This window comes from Bos javanicus, chromosome 13, assembly GCF_032452875.1.
Source record: "Bos javanicus breed banteng chromosome 13, ARS-OSU_banteng_1.0, whole genome shotgun sequence".
In the NCBI taxonomy this organism is placed as follows: Eukaryota; Metazoa; Chordata; class Mammalia; order Artiodactyla; family Bovidae; genus Bos; species Bos javanicus.
In genome coordinates this window covers 18,805,760-18,829,101 of record NC_083880.1, presented here as the reverse complement: position 1 = coordinate 18,829,101, position 23,342 = coordinate 18,805,760, and the positions used below count along the sequence as shown (strand labels likewise).

The 23,342-nt window shown below is 38.6% G+C and overlaps 1 protein-coding gene across 19 annotated transcripts in view; it reads right to left on the bottom strand.

Annotated features, from left to right (window-relative positions):
* The window catches only part of PARD3 (par-3 family cell polarity regulator), a 601,769-nt gene that overhangs the window by 311,830 nt on the left and 266,597 nt on the right, over nucleotides 1-23,342 (bottom strand). For 16 of the 19 annotated variants that reach the window (XM_061435906.1, XM_061435890.1, XM_061435900.1 and 13 more), the window contains exon 5: nucleotides 7,987-8,118. The exons of the other annotated variants lie outside the window; for them this stretch is intronic. In XM_061435906.1, the coding sequence (XP_061291890.1) occupies nucleotides 7,987-8,118 (132 nt within the window). The remainder of the gene's footprint in view (nucleotides 1-7,986; nucleotides 8,119-23,342) is intronic. 19 annotated transcript variants of the gene reach the window in all.

Below are 23,342 nucleotides of genomic sequence, written 5' to 3'. Positions count from 1 at the left end.
TCCAGGCAAGAACACTGGAGTGGGTTGCCATTTCCTTCTCCAATGCATGAAAGTGAAAAGTGAAAGTAAAGTTGCTCAGTCGTGTCTGACTCTTCGCGACCCATGGACTGCAGCCCACCAGGCTCCTCCATCCATGGGATTTTCCAGGCAAGAGTACGGGAGTGGGCTGCCATTGGTCTAATCGTATCAAAACCACACTTGTTTGCCAAAAACAGAAGGGAATATAAAACACGGACACAGACACAGAAATTAACACTAATGTCATTCTTATGTCAGACTAGGTTCTTCAGAGAAGAACCAGAGATGATTTAAAATGATTAACTTGTATTCTAATTCTGATAAGATGCCATGGAAGCAAGAATCCAATTCTGGAAGGATGATGAGGGTATTAGAATACACCACGGATGAAAACGAACCAGCCCAGCACACCAAGTGGGACACCTAATACGCTAGGAGAAAATAACATTTCAGTGACTCAAAACTAGAGAGCGTTAAGTGAGGTGTAACCATTAAGCCCATTCTCCCCTAAAATTGAGACAGGAAAGCAGCACTGAGCAAGTGCCCATGATGCACCAAAAGCTGGATCTGAGTTTGGGTATGTGTTCGCTCACTTCATCTGCACACACTCCAACAGTGGGCATTATTTTCCCATTTGGCCTGCACTGAAAATGAAGTTTGCAGAGTTTACACAACCCAGTCAAGGCCCCGCCAGTGAATTATGAGTTTAGATAAGGGTAAAATGCAGCTTATCACTCTCATGAAAGTGGCCCTGCATGTGCTTTGGCAAGGCTCCCTCGCAAACTAGTGTGCCCTTCTTAAATGTCCACCAGCCCCTTGCCTTCCAGTCCTGATTTTGTATTTGATGCTATGAGTCCACAGTTCTTTGATAAGACAAGTAGAAAATGTGTAGGGTTTATGAGAAATAATATGTGTCATGTACACAGAAGTCACTTTAATCATGTTTTAAACCTTAACTAATGTAAAGACATGTCTTATTATGGTAGGCACCCCGTTATCAAAGTCCAAGACAATCTGCTCTTGGCATATCCAAGAGACATGACACCTCACTTCAGAGGCTGTTTGGGTTTTATTTTTGGTCTTATTGTGAACATGACATGTTTCTGCTATGAAGAAACTCTCTGGCATTTTATAATGAAAACTAAATTTAATTTTAAAACGATCAATGTTTCTTTTTTCTACATTTGCTGCTGCTAGAGGGGAACGCAATTATACTTGCTTCTGCACAAGTTCTGCCAAACTTTGCCAACTAGGAAATAATATTAATAGATCTCCTACCTTTTAATAGAAAACTGTAGAATTTGAGAATTGGGAGGCAAGGACCTTTGATTATTTTTAACCAGATAATCCAGTCTTTTGGTTCCTCAGTGTCTATGTGCTAAAGAAACAACAAACAAAACACATTCTAATTACTATCTGGCAGCACCAGACCCTAACCTCCTGTTCCGTTAATGTCGGCAGAGACCACAAAGCCCGGCCAGTTCCCCGGTCAGAATTTCCATCGTGATTCCCGGTTCTAACTGGATGACCCTGCAGTCATTTCAGTGACGGGTTTGCAGCTGTTGTTATCAGGTTTCTGAGGAAGCCACCTCCTAATTTTGTCATTAAGAAAGTATGATCAGTTCATATTCTGGAAAACAACTTATTTATGTCATCTGGATGGTTCTAAGTGTCATTGAAAGGAGATTTTTTTTTCTTCCCCGTTTAGAAAAGGATTTTAAGCACTTGGGAAAGAATGAGGATCTGCCCCTGTGCATGTAGATGAAAGAAAACTCAGCCTCAAAGAGAGGTGTGCAGACAGGGCCCATGGCGTGACTCTTGGCCCCTGTCATTCATCACACCAGGGCGAAACAGGCAAGACCTAGGACCATGAGGAATTACTGACCGACTTACTCATTGTTTAAATTATCCCTGTATAAAAATCTGGATAAGCTTAAAAGTTTCTCTTTTTTTCCCCTAAATAAAGCTTTTTATTTTATTTTGTATTTGTAGCCAATTAACAATGTTGTGGCAGTTTCTGGTGAACAGTGAAGGGGCCCAGCCATACCTATACACGCATCCATTCTAAAAATGTTTCTTCACACACTGCTTATTCACATCCAAAACAGACTCTAACTTTTATGTTTTAATACTTATTTTTACTTATTTATTTATTTGACTGCACTGGGTCTTAGTTGCAGCATTAGAACTCTTAGATGCAATATGTAAGATCTAGTTCCCTGATCAAGAATGGAAGCCAGGCCCCCTGCATTGGGAGTGTGGAGGCTTCAGACACCTGACCACCAGGGAAGTCCCCAGGCTCTAATTTTTTAAAATTTACTCCTGCCCCAGATCTTCAAAAATTTGGCCTTAAACAAATTATAACGAAAAATAAAAACCTTTTCTATGATTTGTGAGTATACTCACTGTGTAGCACGTGAGTAGTAGTCATAATGTGTAAATATTTTCAAAACTTTAAAAAGCATCAGGATAAGCAGACAATGTTGGACTCTTTTTTTTTTTGCAAATAAGACCAACGATAAACATTCATTCTCTGGCATTATTTTATTACATCTGTTTTCTATTTAACAGTCAATTATTTTCTCATTATAATCTCTAGGACTCAACAAACACAGCTGACATAAAAACAAACCTATCCCTCCCTGGATTAGCCACCTTCATTTCGAAGGAAGAAGTGCTCATAAGTCAGAAATGTCCTGTCGACATGAAAAAGTATGGGGCAAGAGCATCCCGTCTGGAGACAGTGACAGAAGTACACAAAATCAGAAGGAAAAAGGCAGGTCAGCGCTTCTAAAACTCACAGCCTCACAGGCTCCAGCGGGGCGGGGGCAGCACATTCAATGTCAAGCCTGAATCTCGCCATCACCACACATTTAAGGTTTTCCCCGAGTCTGCCTCCCTCAGTATAACCTGCCAATTAGATGAAGTTTTTGCTTGATGGAAAAAACCTTAAAGCATGGACTTTCCTCTAAAGGTCAGGGCAGTCGTCCCCTGTAACACAGCGTAAGTGGGGGCTGGAATGTGCCTTCCACCTGACCACTCTTTCTGTTAATTGGCTTCAGGCCTGTTCACCCAGACAAGGTAGTGGAAATGGCAGGCTCCCAATTAGCTTAAATTTCCCTTAAGGTCCCTCTACAGTTCTGGTCCCAAATTCTCCCAATCACATATTGTAAAGATCCTGCCTCCTCTTTTGTGGAATTTATTAGCTGCAATAAACCGTGGGGATATAAGAACAAAGGCAGCTTATGATCTATTATCTGCCGATATTATAGTCCATGCAGAGTCAGGGAAGTGGTAATCATAAAAAGAAATTCAGATTTCTTAAAACACAACCACACATCAAAACTAAGGACTTCATTGCATTTTTTGTTACTTAGATCTTAGAATCAAAATTTTTAAAGCAGGAGAATTTTTCTTTTTTTACATTTTATTTATTTAAGACCTAATTTTATTATTTTTATAAAACTTGTTGGCTGCATGGCATGTGGGATTTTAGTGCCCCCACCAGGGTTCCAACTAATGCCCCCCGCAGGGAAAGCTCAGAGTCCTAGCTATTGGACCACCAGGGAAGTCCCAGGAGAACTTTTTAAAGGCAACACAACAAACACTGATTTAGTCTTCAAATCCTCTGTGCTTCCTCTGAGTGCTCTCAGAAGAAGGAAGTCAACTGACTGAGGTAAGAAAAGGTTGCTTTTGAAGGATGCTCAGTCCTACCTTCCGGAGAAGGCAATGGCACCCTACTCTTGCCTGGAAAATCCCATGGACAGAGGAGCCTGGTAGGCTGCAGTCCATGGGGTCACTAAGAGTCGGGCACGACTGAGCGACTTCACTTTCACTTTTCACTTTCATGCATTGGAGAAGGAAATGGCAACCCACTCCAGTGTTCTTGCCTGGAGAATCCCAGGGACGGGGGAGCCTAGTGGGCTACAGTCTATGGAGTTGCACAGGGTCAGACACGACTGAAGTGACTTAGCAGCAGCAGCAGCAGCAGTCCTACCTTCTGAGATGATCTTGATGTAGGATGCAGCTACAGGCTATTCTGAGCAAAGTGAGTCAGTCATGATTCCATAATCATGTTAAGTTTGACTCCAAGTGCTTCCTGGGTCAGAGTTCAGTATACTGCCTACCTCTGGTCACAGAGGAGTAACTTAGCAACACTCAGAGGGAAGGAAGATTCAGTAGCCCTCTTATGTAGGGTCCATCCACAAAAGGGAAAGCACCTCAGCTTCCAGATGTGCCTGCTAACTCAGCATTCACACCCTCCTTTGTCCTTTTCATCCCTACTGTTTATTCCCATTGGCACGGCTGATGTGGGCATAATTGCCTTCAAAAAACAGATAATGAGAAGCACTCTAGTAGGAAATAGAGCAAAAACAAAACCACTGCAGGCATATAAAATCTGGAACCCTCTCGACCTCTTCAGGACAGATGGCATAACTAAGAGAAGATATCAGTTCCACCCTTGTGATCTCAAATCCTAAAGGCAAGGGCTGACTTTTTTTTTTAAAACATATGAAACATTCTTTTATCTACCTGATGCCACTCCTTTACTTTATTTTTAATGGCAAAAATTAAGGCAGGGGAAAAAAAAAAGCCACAGAGGAGGCATCAGGCCATTAAAGTCAGATGACTCGTGGCAACAATTAAATGAATAAATCCACAATTAAATGAGAATGGCTGGACTAGATTTCCAGTGTATCCAGCATAACTTATTTGTCCTCTTCTATCCAAACAACTGTGTTTACTTTAAGCCAAAGTTTTAATATGAATTTTGTTTTTGCTCTTCCTGTCTAGTTAAGTAGTTTTCAGGTTGGTTAATTATCCAGCTGCTGGTAAACCACTAAATTTAATGAATGAATCATCATTTCTTAAGCTAAGGAAAAAGATGCTGTGGGCTCAGGAATCAATTAGCAATTAGCTAATGTCATCTACAGTGGGCTACATAGACTAAAAAAATACTTTTTAAAAAAAAACTTTTTTATCATAGAACAAATACTTTAGATAACTTCGACAGAAGCAAACAAGGCTTATTTGGGGTTGGGGTAGGTATTTGTGTGGCTTCTCAATGAGTCCCTTTTGCTTAAAAAGAAATTCCAAAATTACAAAGAAAAGCTATTTTACTTTCTTTACAGGCCTACAATCGCAACAGTAAGACAAAGTTATATTTTCGGAAATAATTAAATGTTATCATATTTTAGAAACTCTGGGCTGCCAATATTTTTTTCTTCTGAATCTTGCAAACAGAAAAAAAGATCAGATTCAGCAACCTTTGCTGGAACAGAGCCCTGATTGTGTGTGTGTGTGTGTGTGTGTGTGTGTGTGTGTGTGTGCGCGCGCGTGGTTTTGTTTAGTGACGAGCAACTGTGTTTCAGGAAAGGTAAACCCCCATTTCCACCCCCAGTTCCAGGAGGTCAAGTTTGATTAGTCTAAACCAAGGCAGGTACTTTACTGCCTTTGATTTAGAAATGGGCAGGCAAGTCACGTGATTCTGAACAACAAAATACGGAAGGCATCTGGTGGGTAAGGAAAGAGGCAAGCTGGCAGGAAAAGCTTATCTGCTTTCAAGTGAGCCACAGTGAAGAGAAGGGCATGGCCTCCTTCCTCTGCAAGGATTTGATGGTCTGAATCAGGCAGGAAAAGACTAGTGGAGACCTCGGGAGACTCCCAGAAAAGCTGGGGACCCCAGGCCTTGAGGGAGGCCACCGGGCCAAAAATGAAGCCCCCTCTGCCCTTCCCCCAGACTTCTTGTTACAGGAGCAAGGAGTGCTTCCTTATCACGCAATCCAGATGTTCTGTATTCACACCCAGTGTTTTTCCAACAAATACACTAAGACACAGTGAGTCTTTCTGGGTACCAGGCCTGACTGTAAACCCTCAGCAGGTATTACATCACTGATGAGGCAGGTTCGATGATAAACTCATCTGCTATATGAATAAACTGAGGGGCAGACAAGGTGACCAAGCGCCCAAACACCATACAAGGTGAACAGAGGGTAGCTTCCAGTCTGATCCCAGGCCCAGCTAAACCATCTTCATTTTAAAAAGTTACTTCAGTGAGAGCTGAAGTAGCACAGGGAACTCTACTCAACACAGTGTGGTGACCTAAATGGGAAGGAAACCCACAAAAGAGGGGGATGTATGTATATGTATAGCTGATTCACTTTGCCATCCTGCAGAAACTTACGCTGTAAAGCAACTACACTCCAAAAAGAAATTTTTCATAAATTTATACATCAAAACCCCTGCAGAAGGAAACGGCAACAGAGGAGACTGGTGGGCTATAATCCATGGAATCACAAAGAGTCGGACATGACTGAGCGACTAACACACATACATCAAAAGAATGCAAGTAAAAACTGGTAGAAACCAAATAATAGTTTAGTTAATAGTGTTGTTTCAACTTTTTGATAATGTGGTTATTTATGTTAGCTGTTATCACTAAGCCAAGTGAAGTGTGCATCAGAACTCTGTGCTGTCTTTATAATTTATTGTACTACTTTTTTTTTTTTTTCAAATAAAAAGTAAACAATAAAAAAACTTTACTTCAAAGTGATAATCTCATGGACTTTAATCGGTATTACTATTTCACTACCACTGGTTTTTCACTTGTTTTTATCACTTGTTCTTCCTACTAGAACTTCAATGGCTTTTTAATTATTTAAAAAATTTTCCATCACACAAAGTTTTATGCTCCTTACTATAGGATAAAAATCATACCATTGCAGGTATCAAAGGCAAACTGTCATTTTTTATTGTTCAAATATCCCACATACATAGAACTCTTTTAGGAGATTATACTGAAAAAATAGACTGAGATGAATTCAGTAGAATAGGGTTTCCTTCCACTGATATCATTAATCTAAATTGAAAAACAGCTTATTCCAGTATCTAGGCAACCACATTATCAATAATTTTAGAAATTACTGAAACAAATACACAACAAAGCATTCTGTCACTGAGTACTCACCTAGTTTGTGATCCATATGAACTTTTTAAAGAAAATAAGTGATGCGGGAACCAAATACACAGATTTTTAATATCAATACTATTAAAACTACAGAGAAAACACTGTGACTAACAATAAGCAATTAACACTTTTTTTTAAATGACACTGCAAGAATTTTTTTATACATCAAAACTTAGCAGAAAACCTCTTAGTTTTCATACAAACGGCAAACAGTCCCCTTCCTAAGATAGGAAGCCATTATGTATGCTGAGTGGTGACCAATTTTTGATTTTGTGAATTGGAGGTGGCTACCCTGCAGAGTGAACTAAGCAACTGCGAAAACACAGATGCCTACAACAGGTCCTGGTCTTAACCTGACAATTGCTGAAACAATAATAGAATGTCTATTTCTCCCATAAAGTGAAGTCAAGGGTAACAGAAATTTTTATTTCATCCCTTCAGATCTTTCGACTTTATTGCCTCTCAATAGAGAGGGGAACCCATGGGTGATTTTTTTTAAGTCCCCCTTTTTTATATAGACCATTTTTAAAGTTTTTATTAAATTTGTTACAATATTACTTCTGTTTTTTTATGTTTTGGTTTTTCGGCTGTGAGGCATGTGGGATCTCAGCTCCCCAACCAGGGGTCAAACCTGCAGCCCCTGCATTGGAAGGTGAAGTCTTAACCCCTGGACTGCCAGGGAAGTTCCCCATGGGTGGCCTTGAAAGTCTACTTATAAACTGCATTATTCATACCAAATATCTGTGCCTCACAACCTAAAAAGCTCTATGGTGGTACTTTTTGAGAATCTACAGCAACTGCTTAGGAGAAATCTTTGATCAGGGACCACCATCAAAACAGTCTACATTTACGTTAGACACACTCAGATGCAGAGCCTGGTATTTAACTACAGTTGGGCAGAACCACTTATCTCCAAGCATCACTGTGATGGAGGGAAATGCCTAGGGGGTGGGCCAGGAAGTTATATCACCGACACATGTAGAAGGATGCGTTTATGTTACCTGTTCTTGCTTCTCCAGCCACTTGTCCACCATTGGGTGACTGGCACTTAGAGATGAGCGAGCATTGTCTCTCTGAAATTGGTTAGACCAATTACTAGTGTCCCGTGGGAGGCTTCTGTAGTTTTCATCTTTCTATTCAAAAAGAAACAAAAAGGTGTCTTGTAAAAAACCAGACTTTGCAAATTAATGATGCACCTGGTTTTTCTAAAGTAGCAGAAAAAAAAAATGATTCTACATATTTAAAATGTTTTCCCCTAGTCGATATCAAAGAGCTGATTGAGGTCATTTCCTCCAGGTTAGACCTCAGAAATGCAGTCACCTGCCTGGGAAAGGGAGTCTGATGGCTGTGGCCACACAGGTAGGAGCACAGTAGACAGAATAACACACTCTGCCCTCCTCTGGGGTCAACCTCTGCAAGGAAATACTTCTATACTAGACTTTCAGCATCACTCAATCATGGCATTTCTCTTTTCTTCTTCTTTCCAATCTTAGAATAATGTTGTAAGATGTTTTCTATAATTTACCAAAAACATTTAGAACAGAAGATGAATGAATTTGCTCTTTATTTAGATCTTCATAGTTTCAGGAATTTGGGTAAGAGATTGAAGACTCTGGGCTCTTCAGTTACCTCCTTCACAAGCTAGTTGTAAACATTAATTCAAATAGTGAGAGAAGAAAAAAATTAGCCTATCCCAACACATGGTACATAATCAGATCAGATCAGATCAGTCACTCAGTCGTGTCCGACTCTTTGCGACCCCATGAATCGCAGACACATTATTTGTTCACCCCAACATACTTGAGATGAGATGTCTTTGATTGATAAATATTTATTTAATATACCCCAAAGCAGCCAAGGTATTTCTTTCAAATAATAATTTATAACAACTTGCTTTGGCTTTAGAGCTTTGGCTTAATCTCAATGTTCTGAAAAGATATGAGAAGGCTAGGATAAGGTAGGAAAATTGAGCATTTCAGTTCAATAGCTAAATCTAAGTATCTTCTAAAAGAACAAATTTAAAATGTTAGCCTCACTTCAGCTAACTTACATCAGTGCCCCACATTAAATAACCAAATATTTTCCTTAAAAACTTTGTTGAGGGTAGTCTGGCTGTAAAAATCTTCATACACATGATTGATTCTTATTCTTCATTACTTAAACCACATTAGCAACAAACACACACATAGAAACAAAAAGTGTAACATAATAGGATTGATTGTATAGACCTTGGAATAAACCAGGATACTGTTTTCTGTTCCATCAGAGGATAAAACTTAAAAATGAACTGGTCATCCTAAACCTAGGCCAATATTGTGACTTTTGAAAAACAATTTAATCTATAATTATAATTACAGTATAAACTGTAGCATGAAATAGCTACAGTATAAACTGTAGCGTGAAACTTTTTAACTTTTTAAAACCAAACTACAGAAAGTAAACATTAAAAACACAATAGTAGAATTTACCATTAGCGGCAACTACTTTTTACTAGAAAAACTCTGTATCCTTCTGGTTACTGTGGGTCAAAGTTGTGATGAGGCACAACCACAAGTACAAGGAAAATGCTGGTGAGATTAGGCTGCTGCTCCACACCCACGATGAAGTGCGGACCTTGCTTATAAGAACGTGGAAAGGGTAAAGCAGAAGACACAGACAAAGTCTAAAGAAAGGAATCAAGCAAATGAAGCAACTAAAGTTCACTGTGTCTCAAAATATTAAGAGCCCTTCCTTGACCATAATAACTTCAGAACAAAGCAAATCTATGCTTCACATGGTAGTCCCTAAACTTACTGACCAGACATTCAAATAAGTCATAAAAGGCAGATAAACTTATTAATGACAGAAACTAAAAGATCCATGAAGACAGGAAAGATGGAAGGGTAGAGAAACAGAAGCACAAGTTTTACATCAAGGATCTTGTGCTCCTAACATTGACTAGGGACCTGGTTTTGCTATTCATTTCCCACCATTAGAAAGTATTATTATACCAACTCTCTACTTTGAAAATGAACAATCAAACAGAGAGCATTAAAAAAATACATCCTACTTTTTCTGTAGGAATGGTATTTCAAAGTAACCAATAGTCAAGGAGGAAAACTTGTCCTTTCAGAAAACATAGTAACTTATATGCAGAGTACATGATGAGAAACGCTGGGTTGGAAGAAGCACAAGCTGGAATCAAGATTGCCAGGAGAAATATCGATAACCTCAGATATGCAGATGACACCACCCTTACGGCAGAAAGTGAAGAGGAACTAAAAAACCTCTTGATGAAAGTGAAAGAGGAGAGTGAAAAAGTTGGCTTAAAGCTCAACATTCAGAAAATGAAGATCATGGCATCCGGTCCCACCACTTCATGGGAAATAGATGGGGAAACAGTGGAAACAGTGGCAGACTTTATCTTTTTGGGCTCCAAAATCACTGCAGATGGTGACTGCAGCCATGAAATTAAAAGACGCTTACTCCTTGGAAGAAAAGTTATGACCAACCTAGATAGCATATTGAAAAGCAGAGACATTACTTTGCCAACAAAGGTCCATTTAGTCAAGGCTATGGTTTTTCCAGTGGTCATGTATGGATGTGAGAGTTGGACTGTGAAGAAAGCTGAGCACCGAAGAATTGATGCTTTTGAACTGTGGTGTTGGAGAAGACTCTTGAGAGTCCCTTGGACTGCAAGGAGATCCAACCAGTCCATTCTAAAGGAGATCAGCCCTGGGTGTTCTTTGGAAGGAATGACGCTAAAGCTGAAACTCCAGTACTTTGGCCACCTCATGCGAAGAGTTGACTCATTGGAAGACTGTGATGCTGGGAGGGATTGGGGGCAGGAGGAAAAGGGGACGACAGAGGATGAGATGGCTGGATGGTATCACCAACTCGATGGACGTGAGTCTGAGTGAACTCCAGGGGTTGGCGATGGACAGGGAGGCCTGGCGTGCTGCAATTCATGGGGTCGCAAAGAACCAGACACGACTGAGCGAATGAACTGAACTGACCTGAATTGAATGCACGTAATAATCGAATAATTAATAGAATTAGAAAAATCACCATTTTCAACTCCTAATGAAATCATTCATTCAGGCAAAGATAATTAATGGATGCTAAAACCGTTAGGTGAAAAGTTGAAAATGAACACGGTGTATGTGACATGATGAAATACCACTTGCAAAGGGTAAAATCTATCTTTAAAATGATGAGACAAGATGCTACAAAACACTCTTGTTGATGTCTAGAATCCAAGAAGCTGCTGGTGCTTTTGATTCCTTTTGAATCTCCATAATGATGGAGATTCCTCATCTTTTAAATGGCCCCTGTGGGCTCTTACTATGGACCACTCACCACCGTCTCTCTGAACAAGCCCAAGAGTGTACAGTTTCAAAATCTGCACACATGCTAAGTCACTTCAGTTGTATCTTGATTCTTTGCAAACCCATGGACCTCAGCCCGCCAGGCTCCCCTGTCCATGGGATTCTCCAGGCAAGATGATTGGAGTGGGTTACCATGCCCTCCTCCAGGGGATCTTCTCCACCCAGGGATGGTCCTTAAGTCTCCTGTATTGGCAGGCATGTTCTTTACCACTGGCACCACCTGGGAAGCCATTTAAAACCTAACCCGTGAAAATATCTACACACAGGTCACCAACACTAAATATTTTTTCTGAATTCATGATCTAAATTACCAACAGGATGTCCCAAAGATATCTCAAAATCAGTAGATCAAAATGAAACCCAACTCCTATATCAATTCTGGCACCCTTCTGAAAAACAGAATCACCTGTTTCACATCTTTCCATCCTGCCTAATCCCCACAGTTGCTAGGTCTTGTGAATCCAGAGTTCATGGCCAAGATCTTAGATTTGGGCAATCACCCTTGTACAGAATCAATGTGCCTCTCATCTGAACAATCAGCAGCCCTCAAATTGGAGGCTTGGTCAATCCTCATCCTCTCCAACAACCTGCCACAGAGGATTCTTCTACAATGCCCTCTAGGTCACGTCACACCTAGAACAAACACGAGGCCGAGCTGGGGACCTTCAGTGCCACAGGCCTCCCATCTCCATCAGGATCTTCCTGAGTCTAGACTCCCAGTAATGCTGCTTCTGTAAAAACACTCACCACTCTTCAACACCCAGTCCCCAAGCTATTTTCTGTAAGAGGCATTCCCTGATTCTCACCAGAACTAATAATGTCATGCATCTTGTTATCACTATATTCCAATTTTAGTTCTAATTATAATTCTAACTTATAATTCAGTTAATTTTTAAAATGGCTATTTTCATGATCACAGTGACACCTGGGCAGAAGATCACCAGTCACCTTTAAACCCTAGCACTTAGCTCAGTGGCCTACACCTACGTGGATGGCTTTTTCTGGAATACTTATTATGTTCTCTATTTTCACGAGGTTTCAGAATCCCATAATTTTAAAGGAACATTTCTATCAGTTGTTTTAAAAATCAAATTGAGGGACTTCCCTGGAAGCCCAGTGGTTAGGGCTCCATGCTTCCATGGCAGGAGGTGCAGGTTCTATCTCTGGTAGGGGAACTAGGATCCCACATGCCACAGCTCGGCAAATAATCATAATAAGAAACTAATAAAATAATCTTGAAAAACAGAAACTCAAGAAATAAAAATGAAAAAATGTTTTAAATAAAAATCAAATTGAAATGGGATACTTTAATAAAGGTACCATGACAAAATTTAGTGGAAATGCACTTTCACTGAAATACAAAGACTGTACTTGTATTGCTGTCATCAGCCACTAAGTCGTGTTCGACACTTTGCGACCCCATGGACTGCAGCATGCTACTGTTAGATGCCTATTTCAATTTTATGTCACACCTACAGTACTACAGTATACAATGTCTGCGGAAAATATGATTATTTCCAATTGCATCTAAAAAGTAGTGTGGCATTTCTCCATTTATGTCAATTATGACACGTAATTCATGCAGCAGGCTACCATAAAGTAATCATATTAAGGCAGATAAGGGCTTAAAAAAAAAATCAAAAGATCTATCAGTAGAAACAACTTTGAGCATTTAAATGGTAAGAAAAATAAAATATTATATCCCTCATAAAAAAAGTTTTCCTAATTCAATATTGATATGGTAAAGCCAGTAATAAACTCATATATTAATGTGTTTACGAAAAGTCCAGTTACAGTCAGTCACCTTAGTCATCACCAGGTAAGTGAAGAATTTCTAAAATATGTTACCAGTTGTTACCCCACAGTATCTGTTATTTTGTTGACTGCACCATCTCATGCTACTGGCATTTCAGCAATGTTCTTCCTCAAAATCCTGCCTGAAGTCTGGATCAAGTACAAACACTTTACAATTCTATTAAGCTGTGATTCGTATTCAGTGATGTAAGCACATGCTTAAACCTAATAGCACACTATGTGTTTCTACTTGTATTTTCTACAATATGCGCGTGGACAGTCACCATTTTCAAATGAAATGTATACCGTGTGCTCTATTTTCAATTTGAAAATATTTTTTCCAGTGTAAATGATTTTAAAATTACGGTACTCTTAACTACGTCTTTGCAAGACCACATTTTCCATGGACCAAACTATAGCTAACTACATAAAAGTCAAAAATATTTTTTGAACGTATTTGCAAAACTTATATACCATAACCTAAAGAAAAAAATAAACCAACCAAAATGTTAGTCAGTGATAGTTTCACACTGAATTTATAATAAATTGAAGAATGGGCTTTTAAATCTATTTTATTCTATGATCAAGTTAATGTCTCAATTCTGCATATTGGTAAACTTAAAGCAAAACATGAAATCTTTTTCTTGAGACTTATAAAAATCTAGCAGTATGACCAATATATTAGTAGAAATAGACCAACAGACCAATAGAAAGCCCTAATAAGTACTAAATTTGCAAACAGCAAAAAATTATTAAAGCCACAACTTTATATCTAAAAGATTATATAAGAAAAATACCATAAGGAATTACTCTTCTTTTAAATTAGAAGACACTGGACCAAACAGCCATTTAAGCTTCTACACAAGGTAGGAAAATTGCGCTCTTGCCAGAAAAACCCAGATGTTCCTGCTGTGATCAGGGATTTTCCTTATCATCTAAATGTACTGCCACATCATCAGGTGTCAAAAAGCCACCCAGGCTGAGAAATGCATATTAATTTGCTGCTCCCTGGTAGCAGTACCCTGGGTATGGAGTAAATCTCTTCCAGGGTAAGCTAAGTAGCTGTTCTCTCTCCCCTCTTCCTGAGCCAATTACAATTCAATAAAAAGAAATCACACAGAACCCACCCAATGCCTTGGGACTGAGGCTTATTCCTGGCATAATAAGCTGCAGCTTCGAGGCTTTATCTCTCAGAAACAGCTATTTAGCTGATGGTCAGATTTCCTGGCAGACCTACATCCCTACTGCAGAAATAAAGGAAAATTTCATGAGCATTATAGAAGTCATGGATATTTCTAAGTTAGCACAGGAAACTCAATTCTATTTCCACTTTATCTCAAAACAAAAATTCCAAACGTCTTTTAAAAAATCATTAGGAATTCTGCCATGTTTTGAAACACTAAACACCCAACGCATATAGATTTCATTTTTACACCCTCTATGAATCCTATGGGTTTGAATATTCCTGTGTGGTTTTAAGATTTTAAATTTACAATATTTTTCAACTCTGCAATTGTGGTCCAAGAGAATTCAATTTTCCACTTTATCGTCTCTCCAAGAAAAAACAGACGGAAAACAAAGGAAACTCTTTTCAGGATGTCTAACCTGAGATTATGAGGCTGAAGTGAAATGAGTAGTTATAGCTTAGACCATTTTTTTAACTGCATCAAGCTTGCTAAAATCTTCAATAGTCATATTGTCAAGTCAATGTGGCAGACCCAGTCCCCTCTGGGTCAGAGTTTATCTTTTGTGCCTCTTGATGGCTGCACCAGAGCATGACCTTGGAAGCAACGCCAAAGCTAAAGTTTAAAGATAACCATAAAATGGTCTGTAAATAGGATTGCTGTCAATGTACTGTTCTGACCTTCATACCACTTCACAGATATAAAGAAGAGTAGAGGGGGTTGGTCAGGAGGAGAGAGAGGGTGAGGATAAATAAAGTGACGCACACACACACACAAACATAGGTTCAACAACCAACTTGTAACTGCAGTCAGACAGTGTGGCAGCCCCTATCAGTTTAAACCATCTGCATGCCTATTAAGGCACTTTTTGAGGGCTTCCCAGGTGGCTCAACGGTAAAGAATCTGTCTGCCAATGCAGGAGACACAGGAGATACAAGTTCAAACCGTGGTTCAGGAAGATCCCCTGGAGAAGGGAATGGCAAACCATTCCAGTATTCTTGCTTGGAGAATCCCATGGACAGAGGAGCCTGGCAGGCTACAGTCCATAGAGTTGCAAAGAACTGGACATGACTGAAGTGACTTTTAGCACACACACGTATTAGGGACACATCTATTTTCAAGTGGAATGAACTGAAAAGCATTGTTTGAAACTCTGGTAGGTCAAGCAATCATTTCCATATTAGCAGTAATTCCCATCTCTAAATGAGCATAAATACTGGTACATATACGTATACATCTTCCTTTCCATTTTTTTTTCTTCCTTTCCATTTTGATAATTGCCATCTTTCACAGTCTTAACCATTATTAATAAGAGGGGTAGAGGAGACAAAGAAAAGGATATGTGTTTAAAATCTGTTCCTACTTCTGAGCAGAACTATGACAAGACAAAAAGGAAATTCAAAATTCATGCTATTTTTGTCAAAACAAAATTGTCTAGTAGTAGACTATATATCTATTTATAAATGATATAGTCTACTAATATGTGGTAGAATTTGCAACAAGAGACACTAATTGCACTTTACACTGTAACTTGTTTAAAATTTTAAACTTAAAGAGTCAAAATCCAAAGATTTTGAATGCCAAAACTGTATTAGCATGTCTTCAGCTCAAATTTCACAACTATTTTATTGTTAACTATTTTAATTTTCCTGATAAACTGAAGTTTAAGTATTGAACAGGAGTTATAAAAAAAAATTGAAGATATTAATTGATTCAAGCCAATTTTTAAATTAAGGTATAAAGTAATATCTCCTAGCAGGCACATCAAATTTCATCAGTTTTTCTTTTTTTTTCCTTGAAATGTTAAAAGTACTATAAACAGTTCTCAAAACTCATTCTGGCCTTAAATTCTGAAGTATAACTCATATCTTTTCTAGCCTTTATGATATATGCACAATAGTTTATAGGTTGTAAAATTATATTTATATCAGTGGGACACTGAGGAATGTTAAATACGCCAAAAAAAAAAAAAAATCACATTGGAACTCTTCAATATGGAAGAACACATGTGAGAATTAAAAGTAATTTTGCAATTAAGTTTCCCATCACACAGCAAATCTTTCAGGGTGGTATATTTGCAAAACCAGAAGCTTGATGCTGTAGTTTTATCTCATAACTTACAACTGGGCTTGGTAATAGTCTTGATATCAGGTAAGAAAAACAACCCCTGGAACACAGACGTGCATCAGGCTATGCACATAAAGGATCTGACCTTAAAGGGGGTGTTCAAACCTCTCATGGAGGTACATCTACTTATTATCGCCATAACGCTTCCAGAGGTGAGCATCGGAGCACAGGGTTCTCTGAAGCGGCCGGATTTGCTTGTGGAGCAGATCAGGAAATCCAAGAAAAGCAAAATCAGTGAAACTCAGTCTCAGTCAGGCTCCTTCTTCAAACCAATGTCCCCAGCTGTTCCTAACCCACCTCAGCAGTTTGAATGCCATGAAAAACTTCAGAAACAGAGTTTTAAACGCTGGAAGGTAAAGGGTAGGGAATATCCAACTGAACCTCTCACTGTCTAAAAGAAGAAACAGGGATTCGGGGAAGTTCTGCCAAATACTGTACGAAGATTAAGATGCTTAACCAGCTCCCAAGGTTCCACCTCCCCACTTCAGTGCCCGGTTCTACATGATGACATTTCCAGGCTCTCCCTCTCAATCTACGCAGGAATTGTGGTTTACCTGAGTAATGACATAATTCTGACATCCAGCCATTCTTACACAATGACCCTCTCCCATGGGAAAGTACCACCCAAGTTCTTGAATCACAAAATATATTTATCTTAGAGACGGTTGGTTCATTCATAAATACTACATAGTCTTGGGAATAATCATGAGCAATAAAATGCTTGCTTTACAACTGTTTTAAATACAATGACCTCTTGTCTGATACAGCTAGGATTAGCTCCTTCATCCTATGACAATATGTATCAGGAGTGAGGAGAAGGTAGAGGCAGAGGAAAACGTCATATTTTCTCAAGTTTCAAAGATGCTGTCTCCATCTGGATTCTGAGCAACAAAGGAAAAGAGCTCACAGGGAAGCAGCAGTTGCAGCGGCTCCCATTTCGTTTCTTTCACTGTATTTCATATAAAATCAACACGGTCACCTAGCTGGCCAACAGCCACGTGCAGCCCACAGTCAGTAAGGTCGGGCTGACCACTTCTGACAGTCTTCCCTCCACCAAGAGCAAGTGTATAAGAAAAAAACAGGATGCAAATGCTGTGAGTCAGAGCACAATGCGGAGCCTAGCTCATTTTCCAAACAATTAATACAATAAAGATGACAAGCAACACTTGTTTGACTCTGCAAAACAAATTTGAATCTGAAACAATTTTCAAACATTTTAGAAAGTGCTATTTGTTTCTTATTTTGAAGGTACAAAATACCCATCTACATTTCATTTTCTTTCAAAAACACATAACTCCAAATGTTCATATCTCAAACTAAAATTGCAAGTAACAATCGCATTTTGCATCAGGAGCAAACTTCGAGGGAGAAAGGGAACAGATGCAAGGAGGTGAGGGAGAGAGAGAAAAACACTTAGAGTGGCCCTCTGAATCCAAAATATCTGCTGTGTTAATATCACCTAAATGTGCAATGTGAATCTCTTAGGTTTACCTATCTAAATATTTCACCTTGATTTTAAAACATATATGATAGTAAAAGAGGGTGCTAAAATCTGAAAATATTTTACCTTAATTTTAAAGCAATGTATATCCAAAGAACTTACTAAAATAGACACCATATACAATTGATGTGACAATGTAAATATCTGCAGCTCCTTCTTACATTTTTCTGTTTATATACGTTCAATGGGCTGAGTGGATTAGCAGAACAACTGAGTCATTTTTGTGAAAAGTTCTCAGGGACCATCTATTAATACAATTTAGTTCTGGTAAAGCTTTCCCCTTAATTGTGAAATTGTTTCCTTGGGTAAAGCATCTCCACAGATATATTTTTGAAAAATATAGAACATCATTTTTACCTCCTCTAAAACTTTCTCTTAAGCAATTAATAGGAATATAAGAACTGTCAGCACTAATCAACAATAAGTAATAAAGTTTATTAATTATAAAGGGCTTCCCTCATAGCTCAGTTGGTAAAGAATCTGTCTGCAGTTCAGGAGACCTGGGTTTGATTCCTGGGTCGAGAAGATCCCCTGGAGAAGGAAATGGCAACCCACTCTGGTATTCTTACCTGGAGAATCCCATGGACAGAGGAGCCTGGCAGGCTACAGTCCATGGGGTCGCAGGAGTCCGACATGACATAGCAACTAAACCACCACCACCACTGTGATAAAAGTCACATAATATAAAACATACTATTTTAACTATATTTAACTGTACAGCTCAGTGGTACTCACCAAGAGGATTAGTGACACTAATGAAGCTAGTGTATTTTTACTCAAGACTAAGATGCTAAGATATAATATAGACTTGGTAAGGTTTTAAAAATTATGCCAGTTTTTTAATAACAAATGCTGATTATTCTTATATTTCTATTTTAATTGCCTACCAGAAAATTTTAGAGGCAACAGAAGTGAGGTTGTTAAGAAATATTTTACAGTTTAAAATATACAACTAAATGAACATTGGGGCAATATGTAAAGTCTGTAAGCGTGTAGGAAAGTGGGCAGGAAAATCAAAAGCACAGAATAGGAAACTGGATAATCCAAGTTAATAACTTTATTGTTTAGCGGTTGGTTTAACTCTAAGGTGAGTTCAGACTCTACCTCTTGGTCAATGAATTGCAACAATACTTAGACTTCAGAGAGTGAACAGATGAGATACAGCACATAATACACCCTGCAAGTACTCAGATCAACTTGGCTTATCACTACACAAAAACACCAAAACTTCAAAAACAGTACACTTGGAGATGGCACAGATGGAAACCACTTCTACCCCCACTCTGTAAGAAATGCTGACTGGAATACATCTTCCCACAGGAGCCCACATGATGGCCCCCAGAGCACATGCAAGTCATTAGTAAAATAGAGCAGGAGGGCAAACGCCAGGGAACCAGTCCCAGCAGCCCACCAAGGCTCTGCTCTTTAGTGACAGGCCATGACTTCATGACCCGAATTGGTAGGTTTAGAACTAAAGTATTAAATATTAAAAATAGAAACCACTTAGAGAGACGGAATGAGGCCAAAATACTTTTATATGTCCAAAGAATACCTGAATTTTTCTTCAATGTAAGTTAATGAGTTCCTGGTCTCCTCCCTCAAGAAAACGGGTTTATGATCTTCATTTCCATCTGTAGGATGTGTAACTTTGAGGGTGCTAAACAAGAATCCTGACATTGCTTTGGATTTATATTCTTGGAATGCTTTGTGAGCTCTAAAAATATCACATCCAGGCTTAACCATTTTCTCAATAGCACCTTAGGATTTCATAACTATGAACACAAATTATACTATTTAAAGCATCTGAAGGAAGATTACATTCCTAAACATGGCACAGAAGTAGAAGATGAATCTGAGTTATTAAAAACTCAGACTAGTAGAGCTTGGCACTTGAGGTTAGCCTATTGCAGAAATGAGTAGGTTCATTAGGTACTGAAAGCACAAAAATGCAGTGCATTCAAATTAAGATCTTTTAATATGCAAAATAAAAAGGTGATATTTATAGTTTTAGTGGCCTTTTGCAGAAAGTACAAATGTTGTACCAGGTTAGTGATAGACCTGGGTCTCTGCTGGATTTCCCTCAAAGCTAATCAGATAGGGGAAAAGTGGAAACAGTGACATATTTTATTTTCTTGGGCTCCAAAATCACTGCAGACAGTGACTATAGCCATAAAATTAAAAAACACTTTTAATTTTAATTAGGTCCCATTTGTTTATTTTTGCTTTTATTTCCAATATTCTGGGAGGTGGGTCATAGAGGATCCTGCTTGTGATTTATGTCGGAGAGTGTTTTGCCTATGTTCTCCTCTAGGAGTTTTATTGTTTCTGGTCTTACGTTTAGATCTTTAATCTATTTTGAGTTTATTTTTGTGTATGGTGTTAGAAAGTGTTCTAGTTTCATTCTTTTACAAGTGGTTGACCAGTTTTCCCAGCACCACTTGTTAAAGAGATTGTCTTTTCTCCGTTGTATATTCTTGCCTCCTTTGTCAAAGATAAGGTGTCTATAGGTGCGTGGATTTATCTCTGGGCTTTCTATTTTGTTCCATTGATCTATATTTCTGTCTTTGTGCCAGTACCATACTGTCTTGATGACTGTGGCTTTGTAGCAGAGCCTGAAGTCAGGCAGGTTGATTCCTCCAGTTCCGTTCTTCTTTCTCAAGATCGCTTTGGCTATTCGAGGTTTTTTGTATTTCCATACAAATTGTGAAATTATTTGTTCTAGCTCTGTGAAAAATAGCTTCTGCACAACAAAGGAAACTATAAGCAAGGTGAAAAGACAGCCTTCAGAATGGGAGAAAATAATAGCAAATGAAGCAACGGACGGACAACTAATCTCAAAAATATACAAGCAACTACTGCAGCTCAATTCCAGAAAAATAAAAGACTCAATCAAAAAATGGACCAAAGAACTAAATAGACATTTCTCCAAAGAAGACATACAGATGGCTAACAAACACATGAAAAGATGCTCAACATCACTCATTATCAGAGAAATGCAAATCAAAACCACTATGAGGTACCATTTCACGCCAGTCAGAATGGCTGCGATCCAGAAGTCTACAAGCAATACATGCTAGAGAGGGTGTGGAGAAAAGGGAACCCTCTTACACTGTTGGTGGGAATGCAAACTAGTACAGCCACTATGGAGAACAGTGTGGAGATTCCTTAAAAAACTGGAAATAGAACTGCCTTATGACCCAGCAATCCCACTGCTGGGCATACACATCGAGGAAACCAGAATTGAAACAGACACATGTACCCCAATGTTCATTGCAGCACTGTTTATAGTAGCCAGTGCATGGAAGCAACCTAAATGTCCATCAGCAGGTGAATGGATAAGAAAGCTGTGGTACATATACACAATGGAGTATTAGTCAGCCATTAAAAAGAATACATTTGAATCAGTTCTAATGAGGTGGATGAAACTGGAGCCTATTATACAGAGTGAAGTAAGCCAGAAAGAAAAACACCAATACAGTATACTCACGCATATATATGGAATTTAGAACGATGGTAACGATAACCCTGTATGCGAGACAGCAAAAGAGACACTGATGTATAGAACAGTCTTTTGGACTCTGTGGGAGAGGGAGAGGGTGGAATGATTTGGGAGAATGGCATTGAAACATGTATAATATCATATAAGAAATGAATCGCCAGTCCAGGTTCGATGCAGGATACAGGATGCTTGGGGCTGGTGCACTGGGATGACCCAGAGGGATGGTACAGGGAGGGAGGTGGGAGGGGGGGTTCAGGATGGGGAGCACGTGTACACCCATGGCAGATTCATGATGATGTATGGCAAAACCAATACAATATTGTAAAGTAATTAGCCTCCAATTAAAATAAATAAATTTAAATTTTAAAAAAATTAAAAATAAAGTAATGTAAAGGAAAAAGTACTATAAAAAATAATAATAATAATAAAATAATAATAAAAAACGTTTGCTCCTTGGAAGAAAAGCTATGACAAACTGAGACAGTATATTAAAAAAGAGAAAGATCACTTTGCCAGAAAAGGTCCACATAGTCAAAGCTATGGTTTTTCCACTAGTCATGTATGGATGTGACAGCTATATCATAAAGAAGGCTAAGCAATGAAGAATTGATGCTTTTGAACTGTGGTGCTGAATAAGTCTCTTAAGAGTCCCTTGGATAGCAAGAAGATAAAGCCAGTGAATCCTAAAGGAAATCAACCCTGAATATTCATTAGAAGGACTGATGCTGAAGCTCCAATATTGTGGCCACCTGATGCAAAGAGCAGACTCATTGGAAAAGACCCTGAAGATGGAAAAGATTGAGGGCAAGAGGAGAAGGAGATGACAGAGGATGAGATGGTTAGATGGCATCACTGACTCAATGGACATGAGTTTGAGCAAATTCCAGGAGATAGTGAAGGACAGGGAAGCCTGGTGTGCTGCAGTTCATGGAGTCACAAAGAGTCTGACACAACTTAGCAACTTAACAACAATCTAGCAGAAAATTAAGGACAGCTATACACAGAGAAAACATGGTTTTAAAAAACTTCTTAGCCCATCCTTTGCGGTTTTAGATGGTTATTGTAACTAGATGGCATGAACAACTTTTTTTAATAGCCTCCTGCTAAAATGGACTAGTATTTTCAAATTTACCAATATGTCTGGTCTTCTACACTAGAAAGAAAAATGAGAAGAAGCAGACTAAGAAGCCAAAGGTTCAAGAAGAGCAGAAGGAAGCAAAAAAGAGCTAAATATGGAGTATCGTTTTACAATGAATGAACAAATGAATGAATGACTGAGCCGGCAAGGCAGCTACTTTACAATCACATGAAATAGGGTTCAAAGATTATTGCTATTTTATTGTCTGCATATCAACTGTAAAAGTTTTCTTACTCCCACTCTCAATAAAACAGGCAGTCAGAGTTTTCTGGAGGTTTCTTGTGTCTGATCAGTATTGGTGACTCTAATGCTAGGAATCTGATGTCCCAGAAAATGACCTTATGTATTCAAATGCACTTTCAACTAAGATTAGGGTGCAGGATGGATGCACAAATTAACAATAAACAAAAATACTGCTTTTATCATAGCTTCTATCTAGAAAAATATCTCCTATTCTAGCTTTGTATCGATAAGATAGGATCTAATATCTCAATGGGATGTTGTTATACTTTTTAAAAAGACTCAATAATAGATTTTCATTTAAAAATGATAATTATGAGCTGAGTGTGAAATGAAGTGAAATGTCACAAAATCAAATATGCTAAATGCTCCAGATTCTATTCTAAGAGAGAAAACCTAGCCTAAAAAGAAAACATCTCAAAAACAGAATTATACTATTATTTGCCTTCTCTTAACAGGCAAAAACATCATCCCTTTTGAACTGGACCCAAGTTCTTTAAAAAAAAG